The 15,528-nt window shown below is 40.3% G+C and overlaps 1 protein-coding gene across 1 annotated transcript; it reads right to left on the bottom strand.

The window, feature by feature from the left end:
- Positions 1–294: 294 nt before the first annotated feature.
- NOM1 (nucleolar protein with MIF4G domain 1) lies at positions 295–15,194 on the bottom strand. The gene is given in 14 exon segments (XM_029964691.1): positions 295–1,242; positions 2,109–2,218; positions 2,922–3,053; positions 3,416–3,548; positions 7,321–7,442; positions 8,020–8,187; positions 9,281–9,391; positions 9,892–10,215; positions 12,212–12,407; positions 13,341–13,465; positions 14,239–14,658; positions 14,660–14,695; positions 14,697–14,802; positions 14,950–15,194. Coding segments are annotated over 14 exon segments (2,406 nt in total). The 3' UTR covers positions 295–1,064.
- Positions 15,195–15,528: the final 334 nt, after the last annotated feature.

The raw sequence follows: 15,528 nt of genomic DNA, 5'->3' as shown, positions 1-15,528 counted from the left end.
CCAACAGGGACAGATCAATTGGTATCAAATGCAATTAGGAGGCACCATAGGTGGCCTCTTGAACACCAGAGGCCAGCCTGGCTACAGAAATAGGGCCAACACCTCCAACATAAGTAGATCATGTAGATACACACTGCAGACAATAAAGTACTTTCCCCTCTCCACCCAATTTAAGGTCATTCCTTTCCTGCCAGGCCAGCTAGAATAAAACTAATACAAAAAGCAAAGCATTTAGAAAAACGGCAGTTTAACGTGTAGTGGTAAGGTGACAAAAGAAACAAACCATTAACAGTGTGTTATACAGAAATGTACACCATTTATTTTAAACATCCGATTGGAAGATGTGAGCAAATTCTTAAAGAAGGTGTTCTCTTATTAAATATTCATATTGATGATATTCTTTATCTTTTTTACACAAGTGACTAGGCAAATCCAATTCTAAAGCTGTGGAAAACAGGCTAAAAAAATGCAATATAATTACGCTGTGATGTCTAAACCCAATATAATCGGGCAAAGTCAGATCTTCAAGTCACTTTACGAGAGCTTTCAATCCAACTGAAGATCTTTTTCCTGACCAACAGTCAGGGAAATAATTCACAGAATTAGCAAATAACTTCCAACACTTAAGGAAAAAAGTTGATTTCTTCCCAAACGGACTCACCAGTACTTGTGCCATCTAGTGGCCCCTTTCTTTAGGCAAGTGCCTTTAATTAAGTCTACTTTATTATTTATGGTGCCATTATTTTACAATTTTAAAAGGTTAGGATGTGCAATGCAGAACACTGCAGCTGACTGAGAGTATCATGGAAGAGAAATTCAGCCTCTTTTCCAGATACCAACTATCAACACGAAGCACTTGTATCAAAAAGGGACATGACAAAAATATATTTTCCCTTTCTTCAAAAAGGCCTCGTATCCCCTTCAATTAAACCTCTCACTAGTGTGTAGAGCAAAGTAACTATATTTACATTAAAAAATGAATCCTTTAGAGTAAAATGGCCCTCCTCATTCTCAATTATTTGTGTCTGAAATATTTTTCTGTATGTTTTATCAGAAAAACAGAACTATAGCTTCAATTTGGGTTCTTTTGCCTCCAAAGCTTTGGTTGCTACTTCAACTCTTTCTTTTAACAAGCTAGCTTCTTCAGCACTCTTTTGGGCCTGTGCATGTTTCAGTAAGAAGTGGGTAAGGAAGAGTTTCAAGCCTTCCCGTAGCATTCCCAGTTTGGGGTTGTCTGATACCCTGTAAAGATACAGATAAAAAATATTATTTACTCTTCTGCCATTTCAGAAGTTTCTTAATTTTCTTCATCTTCTTCAAATAGAGACATAGAAAAACCCCAACCTATAAAAGGAGCTTTATTGAAGAGGCTTTCAAATTACCAAGTCTGGTTTGGCAAACAGCCCAAACACTAAACATACAACTGGCCCTCAACAATAAAATAGAATACTGCAGCCTCAGACTTGCTTTATGTAAACAATTACATTACAGCAAAAAATGAGGCAAACACTCTGTTCAAACTTCCTTGTGTTAAAAGATCACCACCTAATTTCTTCTCGCTTCATGTGACACTGCAAGTCTTATCCACTCAAGTCCTCAGCCTCTTCAAGGATGGAGATTTCCCAGCCTCTTCAGGCCACCCAGTCTCATATCAAAAATAAGATTTTTCAGACAGTGTTGATGAAAACCCCATAAAGAAATCCCCCAAATCTCTTCCTCATTAGTACTACTTTATTTTTCCTTCTTAACATACCTCCTAGCAATGACTGCTGGCAGAGTGAATCCCACTGCACACAGATGGTAGAACAGCAATAAGGGAAACAGGTAATTACAGAGCTCTGCTCATGAAAATCCTTTCACCAACATGATACATTGAATATTTGAAAGCTTTAGTTTGTGTCACACTCGTTATGCTGCATCTCTGTCAGAGCCTGTGCCAACACACAAGTGATACACTCACTTCCTGCACTCATCCAGGAGAGCTGACTTTTAAGGGATGGCTGATGTGTGGAAAAGGCATCGTGTAACTCCAAACAAAATAAGCAAACTTCTTATCTTCCTAATTACTCCCCAACAAGGGTTCCCTGGAGATCTCTCTGATCACTTACCTCATAAAAATGTCAGTCAGTTCTTCAGCATCTGCTTTGATTAACAGTGTGCTTAATACTTGTCGCAAGAAACGGACTTTGGGTTTGTCTAGTTCACTAAATTCAATTACCTGGTAGGCAGAGGGAGAGAATTAGATTAATTCAAATATTTCAAACAGCTGTCTTCTCTTCTAAATGAACAGCAAATGAACAGCTCTTAGCACACCAACTGGCCTCTGCATATACTGAGTCTTGACTTTGGCACAGAAGAATTAGCTGAGAATGCTGCCTCCAAAAGCCAATCAATAAGGAAAGCAGAGAATCTTCTAAGGAATAGAAGTCTACTAGTACCAGAACACCAGATGTAATCTATCAACTAGGTAAATACTTCATAAGTACCTAGGACAATCCATTTAATTGCCTGTTTAATTTCAACTATTCTTATAATAAGATTCTATGGACTTCCCATTCTGAAATCCAGATGCTCAGTAGATTTCCTTTCTTGTCTAATAAAAATCAACATCAGCTAAAAATCATAGCACAAAATCCACTGCTAAAGCCTGTTAATGAAGGAGCCTCAGTTCCAACTCTGGATACTCTAAAGAAAATAATCTTAAAACTGTAGATTTGCTGTATGCCCAGGTCACCACAGGTTCTCCTTTCTCCAAATGACAGCACTACTGTAATCAAATGGAATAATTTGCTAAGCTTAGAACAAATTTTGTCTTAGCATAATCAGCTAAAGTACCATCTAGGTAAGAGAGAAAACACACCTTCCACAGAACTAGAAAAAGGAAGGAAAACAAAGAAAGATTTGGAAAGAGACACACCAACCTTGAGAACTGAAAGTGGCAGTGACTTTGTCCTTATTAAGTGAGCCAACAGTGAAACCAAGTTGGAGATGGCAGCAGCTGACAGGTTTTCTAAGTCTCTGATTTTGTCCCAAATACTGAACTGAAATGTCACCTAGGGGTCAAAGGTAAAAAAAGTAATCCTACAAATCAAGCAGCTGTTTAAGTGAGTAACAACATAACAAACCTATTGACCTTCTATTCTTTACGAGCCCTCTGTTAATTAACAGAAATGCTTGATCAGACTGTTCCAATTCTTTTAAAATGCATGAAACAGAAGAAAGCAAACCTTCTCCAGTAGTCATTTTATTTCCTACTCATATCTGACCACAAGTCCTGAATGCACAGCTATACCAGCAGAATTTTTCCCTGGGATCAAGATCGTAATGGGCATGCATCCATCCTCAGGTATTTAATAATTGTTTTCCTAACCACAGTCATGACACTAAACCAAAGAAGGAACAGGTTTTTCTTTACCTGAAATCGTCTTTCATATCCACAAAACTTGTTAGCCAAAAATGCATAGAAGGGGTTAAATGTCTTCTCCTGTAAGCAGCAGTACAGGACGACATGAACTATTTCTCTCTCCTGCTGATCTTTCAGTCCAAGCCTAAAATTTAGCAAGAGAATGAGAATCATTTAGTAAGGAAAAAATTACTGATGCAAAGTAAGAGCTACAGTCGACATCTGAGAGTAATACTTTAAAAACCCCTCCAAACATCACATTAAATTTTACTTGTTATAAAGTTCTTATGAAGCCTTTACTGAATGGACTCAAAAATTTAAGACTGTGAGCTAAACCAATATCCTGGTATGGCAATGTGGAAATGCTACAATATTATGGGTGTTAAAGGAGTGGCTGCAAGAGCAAGACCTCAACAGACAGACGTTGAATGATGCAAGTGTAATCACTCCCTGTTGGAAGGAAAGGTAGCCCACTCCATGTTTGTAGCTCTCCACAAACTAAAATAGAGGAGAGGGCACAGTTACTATGGTTGTGCCTTTGAGCACAGCAGTAGGACTGCAGCAAATGCTGCTGCACAGAGACCACTACAAAGGTTAAACAGTGGAACAAGAACTGTAGGGCCCTGTTGCTGTTATCTCACACTTGTACCTATGGCCATGGGAGGAAAAACAGCCTTTGGATTCACTGGAGAAACACATCCAGGGTGCTTCACTTCCGTGGTACTTAGTTGGGATAAGAAAATATTCTAAGGTGTTTTTCCTACTTAGTTGGTGATATGAATTTTTTTAATCTGTATGTCAACTCCATCATACTTGAAATCCATTTTTGTTTGATAGCAGCCTAAGAGGATGCAGTCAGTGATTTCAAAGCACCTTAGAAAAAAGCCTGAAGAAAACAGTATCTCTGACTACTTATGCTGGCTGCCTCTGTATGAAGGCCAAGCACTGAACAGCCTTCCAGTCTAAAGGAGGGCTGAGACACTTTGGCAGGGAATGGTAACTAACTGGCAATGCACCTGGTCTGTGAATTATATGATTTAACTTCTAGGGCTGCCAAATGCTTGGCAGCATTAAAACCAATTAAAATGAAAAATGTTTCGTATTATAATCTGAAAAATATCAAACAAAATTCTTCTCATTGCTTCAAGCTCAAGTTTCACATTAGTACAACTCAAGCATACTTTCTAACCAGGTTTGACTCCACTGGAACTTGCCTGCAGAGTAGTTTGTCATTGCTTGATTCTACTACCCCTCGTTTGTATACACCCCCAGACATCTGCATTGCATTTGATCACAGACACACCAGATTAACAGAGAAAAATACTGCTGGTTAAGCCACAACTCCACAGAATTTAAGGTTTTACAATAGGAAAATCTGTGATGATTTCTAGGCTGATTGCTAATGAGCAGTGAAAACTTAGCAGACTTAGAAGTCTGCTTCTCCAAAAGAGACCATCACTGTGAGTGCTGTGTCTATGATATAACTCACCTGCTCCCTCATCAACCAAGTTCCATCTGATTTTAGTACAGAGCAACTAAAAGGGCTTTTTACAAATATACAGGTTTTCAGCCACTGGACATGCTTTTAATAGATGACTTGTGAAGTTACACTGTAATTATTTATTTGGTACACTCTCTTTTTCGTTCTTTATCATCACTTCTATCATAACTTGCTTTTTTAGGAAATACTCATGTTGCCAGACAGTTGTAACCAAGTAACAACACTTGGATATTCAGTTTTGTTCTTACCTTCACTTTTTCATAGAACTAGCAGTATTGTATCTTTTCAGACCTAGCATTCCTAAGTATTTAAATTTGAAGAGTCTGGACTTTCTTTCACTGCTGAGCTTCACCATAAACCTGTACAGATTTCATAAACCCAAAAATATCTGATAAAGAATGTGCAACTACCTCACCAATTAAATCTTCATGAGTTACAGTATTCCCATGGACTTGTATGTGTTGATTGCTTTAAGAATTTCCCACCATTAAATGGGATAACTGCCTCTGAAGTAGGTTATTTACTGCCAGCAGAAGCCTGCCTCTAAGTGGGTTAGTTGTCACCAGCTGAAGTCCAAGACTATCACTGCCTTCAGATCAAAATTAGCAACTCTCAAACCCACCTTTTAAAAGTCAGCTCAAATTATTTCAGTAGATACAATCCCTTTCGTAGATACTCGCTATCCTGAATTACACAGCCCACTACAACAGGATAAGTGAGCCTCTTAAAAAGTGTTAATATCTTCTGTGATGCCAAGTTTCTCACATTCATTATCTATACCAAACAACTTTTAAAACTGCCTCTCCATCAAACTGAAGCAGTGTTCACTTCCTCTCCTGAGTGAAACTGGGTGTGAAGGAGGTGTGGCCTTTCAAGCTCATGAAGAAGATCAAGTTGCTCTCTCTTCTTTGTCTCCAGTGATTTCCCAGCCCTCCCTTTACATTTACTCCTCTGCAATCACAAGCTGAGCCACTTCAGGGAACTGTTCTGGCTTCAAACTAATTACTTTCATTTGCAGTAAGGAGGAGAAGGACTAGCAAAGCTATAGTAGCCTGGATTTTAAATAGTTTAAATTATCCTTTAGCCACACCTCAACTCTGCCAGCAGACCTAGCAGAAGGTCAATCAACAAGAACAGTTAAAATACTTCTTTATATGCTCTTCCTCATGAGACTGACATCAAACATATGAATATAAATTCCCATGCACTCTGAAACACATGTTCACATTGAAATTAATTCCTTCACTGACAGTTCTGTGTACTTTCCACTATACTCTGCCAGATGTGGGCAGATTAGGGAATTCCCCTCTCTGAGTTTGCTGTACAAAATCCTTACCAACACACACCAGGCAATTTGCAGAGGGTTTTTCTGCCAAGCCTGTATGTATTCAGATTTGTGTACTAGTTTAAATAGTACAGATGAGAGTCAAACCCAATTTGCAAATTGAGCTACCAGGTCTTGGCAAGAGCTGCAGCAGCAGCAGCTAATTTCTTTTAATTGAACAGGCCATATTAAGATATTGGAATGACTCCATCACAGTCTTAAATTCAAGCTGTGTTTTGCAGAAGTGGCATTTAATCAAATATTAGTTGACTTTATTACAAAGTCTGTTTTGGTTTGGTAAGCAAATTAAATAATTGCATGCCACCCTGGCAAAACAATTCCTTTGAATTACAAGGCTGTGACAGAAAAGTTCAGACCTGATCTCTCCCTTCCCACTTACTTAATATTCTCACAATTAATATTCTGACAAACACAAAGAATAGGTTAGTTTGAGGTTTTCCCTGATCACATCTTGTTCTAAAGAGCTGTTTGCCAAGGGGGAAGGAAACTGGTCAATGTGAAATGTGACCCTGGAGCAAAGCCAAAGCTAATAAATTCTGCAAGAGGGAAGTGGAGGTGCTAGAACACTACCAGGTCATGCAAGTGTGGGCAGAGACCTACAACATGGCTTAACAAGGTGGCAAGAAGTCAAGGAAGTAGCAGAAGTACAGAAACCACAGAAATCCAGCTACAAAACCAAGAGATGTTCTGCAGGGTCTTTTGGTCTGTCTCTGTAAGGGAACAAGCCTGCAACAGCCTTCCATCCACTGGACTGGGACACAGCTCCAATGCCAAAAGATACAGGCTCCTTATGCCAAAAGATGCCATAAATCACAGTTATAGCTGTGAGTGACAAGAACAGGGGCTACACCTTTCCTCTGACTGCCAGTCAGTTCTGCCTGCTCCCATTAGCCCTTATACCAGGGGTTTGGTCCCTTCTCCTACCCTTTCACCTTACATGGATCCCTAGCTATTCACTTCTTTTAATTGTACTATCAATTAAATGCTCTTAAGCCCATTTAATGCTATTTTTCCAACCCATTCAGTGCTATTTTTAGTTCTGGGTTGTCTTCTGTTCTAGTCTGTACTTACTTGAGCAGCTTTTCAAAGGCATCCATGAAGTCTTCACTTGTCATCAAGACACAAAAAATACTTCTCCTGATATCAGTGTTCATTCTCTGCTTCCGAGCAAGCTCCATTATCTTTGAACTCACCTGAAAATAAGGTTATATGCTATTATAGTTATGAGTTATGCTTGATTTAAGAAAGCTACTTCTGTGCAGCCTTGAATAATACCACTAATGAAGCTCTCCAGTAAACTATGAATCAGCAATCCAAAGGTCCTGAGCTTTTGTCCAGAGGCACGGGCATCATCAGGAGCTTTTTCAAATATGGAAATACATTTTAATCCATTTTAATTGTGCCAATCATTTTTTAAGACGTGCTTCTCTGATGTAAGTCACCATGACCATCTCACCACATTACTTTTAGAATCAGCTTGGATATATGCCACAGATAGACAACACTACTAGCAAATCCACTTCTAAATCAAGTCTCTTCTTTCACTTTTGCAATTCCACAGGATAAGAAACAGCAAGCTACACCAAAATATTTGTAGTAACAGCTTTTGTGAAGTGCATCAGTACATTTTAAAAAACATAACAGCAGAATCTACAGTCTTACAAGTGCCCGTGAAAGTTTTCTTGGTGGGCTCTGAATGAACTTATTCACCTGTACAAAGAACCTTCAAAAGATCACAAACACTTAAGACTTGTAACTGCCTGGATTTACCTTTCCTAAATGCAGTTTTTGCTGAGTCCTGCTGTTTGTATCACTGATCATTGGTGCTCCACTCCAGGATGACCCCACGATCCACCACCGACCAACCTGATCGGCGCTGAGCAGAGATTCCAGGGAGACGCGGAGCTGAGTGTCTCTTCCCGAAGCACCGCTGCGAACCTTGAGTAACAACACACAAACAAAAACCAACACAGAAGCTTTTATTTGAAACTTTTTTTTCTTTTTAAAAGAAAACAACAAATATTTTAATTGCTTATAATTACTTTTAAACAAATACTTCAAACAGGTAAGCTAATCTCCATAAGGTCTTCCCATGTTTCCTGCCCAACCTTTGTTTCAGTCAGCAGCCTGAAAAGGATTTACAAGCTCCCCATATGCTGTAATTTTTGAAATTCAAAAAGTTGGCTAAATCAACATGTAGAAGCTCTTGATATTTTTTTAGTTTTAAAAAGGAGATAATAAATGAAAAAGTAGCCATCTTCCAATCACAAAATTTGACTGGAATTCCGACAATGCTGATACGATGATTTGCAGCATCTTACAATCTGGTCACGATTTTCCTTTTGAACACTTGGGATTAAATAAACGACACAAGAAACTGCCTTAAGTTCTGCACAGTTCAAATAAAAAAAATGTTAAACTCTTTGAACAAAATAAGAATTTTCAACAAAAGAGTCTAGAAGTGTATCAGGAAGACCCTGAAAATTTGAGGAAATTCTACAAACTAGGTTACCTAGCTTGTTTTTGTCTGGCCTATTATACTAATATGCATATCCAGCACTTATAAATTACTTTCATCCCTTTTATACTGGGTTGTTCTAGACAAACTGCCCTCTGTCACAAAAAAAAAAAAAACAAATCAAGAAGAAGGAACATCCAGCTTTTCTGAAGTGTTAGACTTCCAAAATAATTCTGGTGAAGCAAGGAGCAGGTGTGCACACCCAGAACCAGAATTTGTCATATTGACTCGTTTCTTCTACACAGTCATTAAACATCTAACAATCTTTTTCATATACCTTTTATAGGACTTTAAGGCAAAGTCTTTGGCTAAGTATTTATGTCCTTTCTCAAACTGTTCTGCCGAAGGCTGGACAAGGAGATAAAAGTTAATGATATAAGAAGTGATTTCTGTCCACCAGTTTCAGACTGTTAAATGAATTAAAATACTACAGTCCATCAAGCCAACATACAATACAGATAATTACTCCTGGTTTAAGGATAACTGGGCTACACATGCCAAGAAAGTTCTCACCAGTGTTCTTTGCAACTTGCGGAGTCTTTCGACTGGCTCGGGATCATAACCAGGGATCTTCCTCATGTCATTATTCCTTAGTGCCAACATAGTCTCCAGCATAAAACGAACCTATAGGGAAAAGAAATGTTTCTGTGGGTTATGTGCTGTGGGTTTATTAAATACAGTAGAGAGTGTACTTTGAAACTACAACTCTGTGAGAATAAGCAGCTCAGCTGGAAACAAAGGTTTAAGATTACATGACTACAAATGGATGTTTACCCCTATTATATTAATTTGTGTACAAGCTTCAACTCAACGCTTAATCTGTCAAACACCACGTCTCAGTGACCATTTTTTGAAGTGTACAAAGTATCATCAAACTGTCCACTGCATAAGATATAAAACAGTCCTGTGTCACCATCACAAGCATTTTGGTGTCTGTGTCCTAAGTACTAACAGAGCAAGACAGAAAAGAAGAATGCAAATAAATGAATGCAACAACCAAACACTAATGGTAATTTAGAACATAAGTAGAATGTAGCAGAAAATATTTTTCTAAATTAAGTAGCGTATCCAGGTACTTATTAAAGTCTATTGAGATGATAAAATCCTTAAAAACACACACATACCCTAGTCTGATCCTGGAATTTCTTCTCTGCTGTGCTTGCTTTCCTCTGGGCTTCGGTAATCAGTTCCTTCAAAGCCAATGCATCATCTTTTCTTAAGGAAAAGCCCACGTTTTTCAGAAGAAACAAAATCAGCTCAATCTCTTTTTCAGTGAAAGTGCTAACAAGCTTTTTCAGAATATCAAAGATCAGCAGGCAATGAACCACATGGAAGTTATAGAGATGAGCAATCAAGGCAAGCAGATTTTCACATTCTTTCCCTTCAGCATCACTTTTACAGAGTTCATCAAATTTCTTCACCACAGCTTCCAAAAAGTGAGCACCGACCTGGCAACAATTCCATTAAAGGGAGAAAAAAAAACATCCAGCAGTTAACTGTAAGTAGATTTTACAGACATCTGTAAAACATTTATTTTTGGGTCACTGCCACTGTTAATTTTAAAGAAATATTGTTGCTCCTTTCAACTATTACAGATGTTCTAAATTTGCATGCACAAACATCTAAGTGGTGTGATGTTTTCAAAACAGTTTATGTTATTTACACCTCATATATGACATCCAGTTGTCTTCTAAAGCCTGCGCAAGAAAAACACGTTATAAACTTACAGTACACATACATCAGCATTTGTTTACATAATTTTCATGGACAGATATAAGCAATTTTCCAGCTGTCAGGCTAGCATGCTGCTACTGCTAGTCATTCATCCAGTAAAAGCTGTATATCAAAAGCCAAACACATCACTGCGTTCAGCAGTCCAGAACAAAATCCTTAACAGGGGGATAAAAAATAATATTGTGAAACAACCCCCAAAATACCGAGTTTTCACAGCTTAGGCTGATTTTGAAGTGGGGATAATTCTTAGCCATTTGTCAATGATACAGTTTAGAAAAGAAATTTTGGAATCTCTGTATTTCTGAAGAGAGGGTTGATGCTCAAGACTGGAATTAGAAAGCATACCAAAACATTGCTGCTAAACAAGACTCTACCCATTATTATGGTGCTAAAATCTGCTGACTGTTCTTATGAAAACCAGGAGTCCCAGCAGCAGCACTGACTTGCATTACAAGCCTTGACTAGCTCAGGTTTTAACTATCCAATGACTGCACAAATGTATAAACACAGCTACTGGAATCTCAACTTCTGCATTGCTCAACCTAATCTTCAATCCAGCTGTACTATCACACTTTCATGTAATGCATATACTACATTTATTTTACAGAAAAAAATTATAGTAAACTGAAATACTTCAGTCTTGGATTCAAAGGTGCTGTGTAACCAAGCCAGTGGTACAGAACAGAGTCTGGATATCATCTACCAATTTCTGACACCTATTAGTATATCTGTATCTAAACCTCATCACCAGGTATTTTGTAAAGTTTCAACTTCTGAGAAGATTTTGATTCTGTTCTTAATATAGCTTTGTAGTATTACATTATATTTCCAGTCAGAACTGCCATTCAAGCAGAAGGGTGACAAAATAAAAGTTTGGTATCAAGGTTGCACGGAGAAAGCTGCTGTAATTGCATCCATCTGATATTTAATACGGTTTCAGGGCCAGTATTCAGGCCACTATATGACAAACCCAAGAACTTGCATCCATACACCTTTTGCATTGAGATGTAGGAAAAAAAAAGTGTAATTTGATGGGAAGATGGTGCTAAAGCACCTCAGTTCCCTGACAGACATTTCATTGAAATTAGCTAAAATCTTTGACATCAGTAGCTTCAGCATTTCCCTAACAGTAAGCAAAAGAGATTTTTTCTCAATTATTCATCAGGCTTAAAAACACAAAAGAAAATTCCCCCCCAAACTACCATGCTTTTTGAATTTTTTTATATTCCGGAGCATTATTATACCTACTTAATTCCACTGATGCTTTGGGTTAGAAAAGAACTTATTTCCACCAATGTGAAAGGGCTTCTGTAACTGTAACACTTTTCTTATCTGGATACACATAATTCAAAATCAATACCCTCAAATACCCCAGAGAATAGAAATGGATTAGTGTAATTAAAGGGGGGAGAATTCGAAGTTTAAAAATTTTTGGTTCCTGGATGCAGAAAGATTTTGATGAAAAAATGGTGGTTTTAAAGCTGACCAGTGGTAACTCATGGAGGAAATAAAATCAGATAAAGCAACAGACTTGGACCCTTTCACTTGTGGACACCTTGCAAATAAGTTACAATTATTGATGAAACTCAACTAAAGATGCTTTTTAGTGACACGCATTTAAAAATGACATGGCAATCAAAACAAAACATCAAGGAGAACACTCTACATTGTGTATTATTAAACAAAATTAGTCCCAGACACAAGAATTACCTCAATTCCTACATTGTGATGAAGAATGCTAACCAGAAGGACATGCTCCATCACCAACCTCGTAGGCATGGCAACTGCAGTGACGCAGGCATTCATGAGAATATCTGTCAGAGTGTCATTCATGTCCTTTCTGCTGTTGGCCATGTAGAGCTCTTCCATCTGTCCACTAATGGAGGACAAGTTTGGTTCACTCAACCTATGGAGAAACAAAATCCATTGTTCACTTCCTCTTCTCTTTACACAGTTCCACAATTTTGAGTTTACCCAGCAAACAGTAATTTTTTTAGAGAAATTAGAGTGGCTTAAGAAAAGACTTAAGATTGAAAAAATGACTGGAAGGAGCCTTTTGTATTTTTCTGTGCTCACTTAACTAAAAAAGTAATATATTTAATTCTGGTGTAGCTTTTTAAAAAATATTTACACGTAAAAACACATTAGCAGCACTTATAAAGCACTATTGATGTGCTTACTGTCACACCAAACAGATTTATTAAGAAAACAGACTGTGTTTAGCAGTTGTAACTATAGCACATCACAGTCTTTGAAGAAATGAACTATGCAAATAATTCCTACTGTAACATACAAGGTGTATCAAATTTCGAACGACTGAACAAACTCTAGTCTGCATATTACAGATAACAGATAAAATGCCATTAGATTTCTTATTTAAAAATATTCTAAAACTACAATGAATGTTCATTATTTTTTTCTGTTCTGAAGTACTTTAATTTAGGAAGTGTTGCTCCTTCTCAGTCATAGTGCTGGAGAAATTTAATAATTTAAAAAAAAAAACAGAGGTTTTTTTGGGAAGGAGTTAAAACTCACACTGAGGGTTTTTTGTAAGCATATTCCAACTGACACTTAGTGAATTATACCTACCACTTGCAGGCAACTGCTGTGTGGAATTCTGCCCAATCTTAAATTTATTTTCTAGATTTTTTAATGTCTATAATGACTAACTTTGAAGAATTTATATCAACACAGATAATTATTCTTAACAATAGCAGACATGATTGCCAACTTAAAATCAGCTTGTGGAGAGAAAAGTCACATCCTTGTCACTTGGCTTTGACTGATGAGCACTGTCACACTGAACCAGAAAGATTAACAACTTTCCTTATTACATTACCTATTAATGAGGCCATTCACCATTTTCTTCAGTCTTCCCAATTCTTCTCTTTTCTTGTCATCTAATGTCTCCTGAGCTCTCCTTACTTGTGGGGGAACATACTTTGTAGCACTGTGATTATGACTCTTACCAGGAAAAGAAGAAAACAAGATACCAGATGAAACCATGATCTTAAATACTTGAACTCCAACATACATTTCTATTTAAGATTAATACACCAACCTTAAAGATAAATCTTACTATCTAATAACCAATGCCAAAGGAACAAAATACAGAAAAGAAGCAGGCAAGAAGTTACCCTTTACGACCAACTTGACAGCGGGAAAGCCCCTCTTCCCTACACATGAAATTTTCTTTACGTTATGGTTACTAAAACCTGACATCCTATGTTTTACCCAGGTTTTATCAGTGACAGTTTAGGTTAGCGCCATGAGGTCTGTGTTACCTCCTCTCCTCCACTCATGCTACAAGAACTAACACAGGCAGGACCTCTGGGATCATTTAGAAGTAACACTTCGGTGTGTGACAGATGCTAATTTTAACACAAGCTGTCTTTGCCCACAGCAGAAGCACTTAAGGATATTCTCACACTCTAAAGCCAGAGTAGCTCCAGATCCCACGTGCCTTAGGTATTACCAGCCACCATCCTGATTTGGGGTGGTGTCTATCAGCTCTCCATGTCTATCAGCTGTCCCTAGGTCTTGGTAGACCTCTCAAGCCAACACTGCTGCTGGGCCAGGTGTGGTTTTGAACCAGGACAACACTTCACGTGGCCCGACTGGACAGCAAACACCTGTGCTTTACAGAGGCGATGTAACTCTGCTCTGTGTTCTGGTCGCCGCATGTCCTTTGAGCAGCAGGTTTGTGTTATCAGAGGCGAACATCCCACCTCTCCTACCTCATCCTCCTCTTCATCCTCCTCCTGCTCCAGGGGCTCGCTGGCCTCTGGCTCCTCGTCGTTCTCGGGGGATGAGGACGAGCTCTCGCTCTCCCACTGTCCTTCCTCGTCATCCCCCTCGGAGGGGTCTGAGGCGTCTTCCTGATCCTCCTCGTTCTCCTCCTCATCCTTCACTTCCTCCTCATCATCATCATCCTTCTCGTCGTCATCCTCCGGCTCCGGCGGGCGCTCCCGCGGCCTTGGCTTGGTTTCCTTCTCCTTTCCCTCCTCCTCCTCGTCGCTGCTCTCGCACAGCCTGCTGAGCCCAGCCCGGGTGCCCAGGGCTCCCAGCACGTATCCCAGCCCGTCCCGCAGGAAACTCTGCGGTACCCGCTCGGCCGCGGGCCCCTCCTGCTTCCTGCGCCGCTTCCCGAGCCCCAGCTGCCCGCTCCAGCCGACGGATCTCCTTCTCCTCCTTCCTCGTTGGCCTCCAGCAGGGCCCGTTTCCGCGCCGAGGCGGCGGCCGCCGGGCCGAAAGCTGTTCGATGCTGCGGGCAACCGGACCGCGCGCTTCCGGGGCTTGGTCTGGGGGGGGCGGCAGGAACCGCTTGGCTGGAGCATGTTTAGCCGGAGCAGGCTTGACCGGAGCGGCTTGGCCGGAGCGGGTTTAAGATACGCGTTTGGCAGGAGCAGGCTTGTCCGGGTCGGCGAGAGCCTCCACCAGCTCCCCGCGTTGGAGTCGTCGCCGTCGGCTCCGCTTGAGCCTGCGCTTCTCCTTCCTGGCGTCCCGACGGCTCCTGCGGCTCTGCCTCTCTGAGTCCCTCAGCAGGGCCAGCGGCGCTGGTCGCCGCCGCCTGCAGAGAGTCGTGCACCGCCTGCCGCAGCCGGTCCAGCTTGCCGCCGCGGCGGGCGCGGGCAGCCCCCGGCGCCTCATCCCCTTCCGCGCCCGCCGCCACGCCGCGCCTGGGCGCCGCCATCTTGGGGCAGGACCTCACCGCCTCTTCCGCCGCGCGGCCGCCATGGCGGGCACAGCGCCCCCTGTTGGGCGGCGCCTCAGGCCGCCCTAGCTCTGAAGGGGAGGGACCCTTGTGACCCCACACCGGAGATCCCCCCTTTTGTGCATATATATATTTAAGAATTCCAGAGTCAATTAAGTTGGAGAAGACTTTCGAGATCATCGAGTCCTACCTTTGACCGAACATGACCATGTCAACTAGACCGTGACGCTGAGTGCCACTTCCAGTCTTTTCTTAAACCTTTTCTTAAACACCTCTTAAACTGCTCCCTGGGCAGCCCGTTCCAATATCTAAT

This window comes from Manacus vitellinus, unplaced genomic scaffold (assembly GCF_001715985.3).
Source record: "Manacus vitellinus isolate BGI_N305 unplaced genomic scaffold, ASM171598v3 scaffold_79_pilon, whole genome shotgun sequence".
Taxonomy (NCBI): Eukaryota; Metazoa; Chordata; class Aves; order Passeriformes; family Pipridae; genus Manacus; species Manacus vitellinus.
The sequence above is the reverse complement of the archived record's forward strand: the minus strand, read 5'-3'. Positions and strand labels throughout refer to the sequence as shown.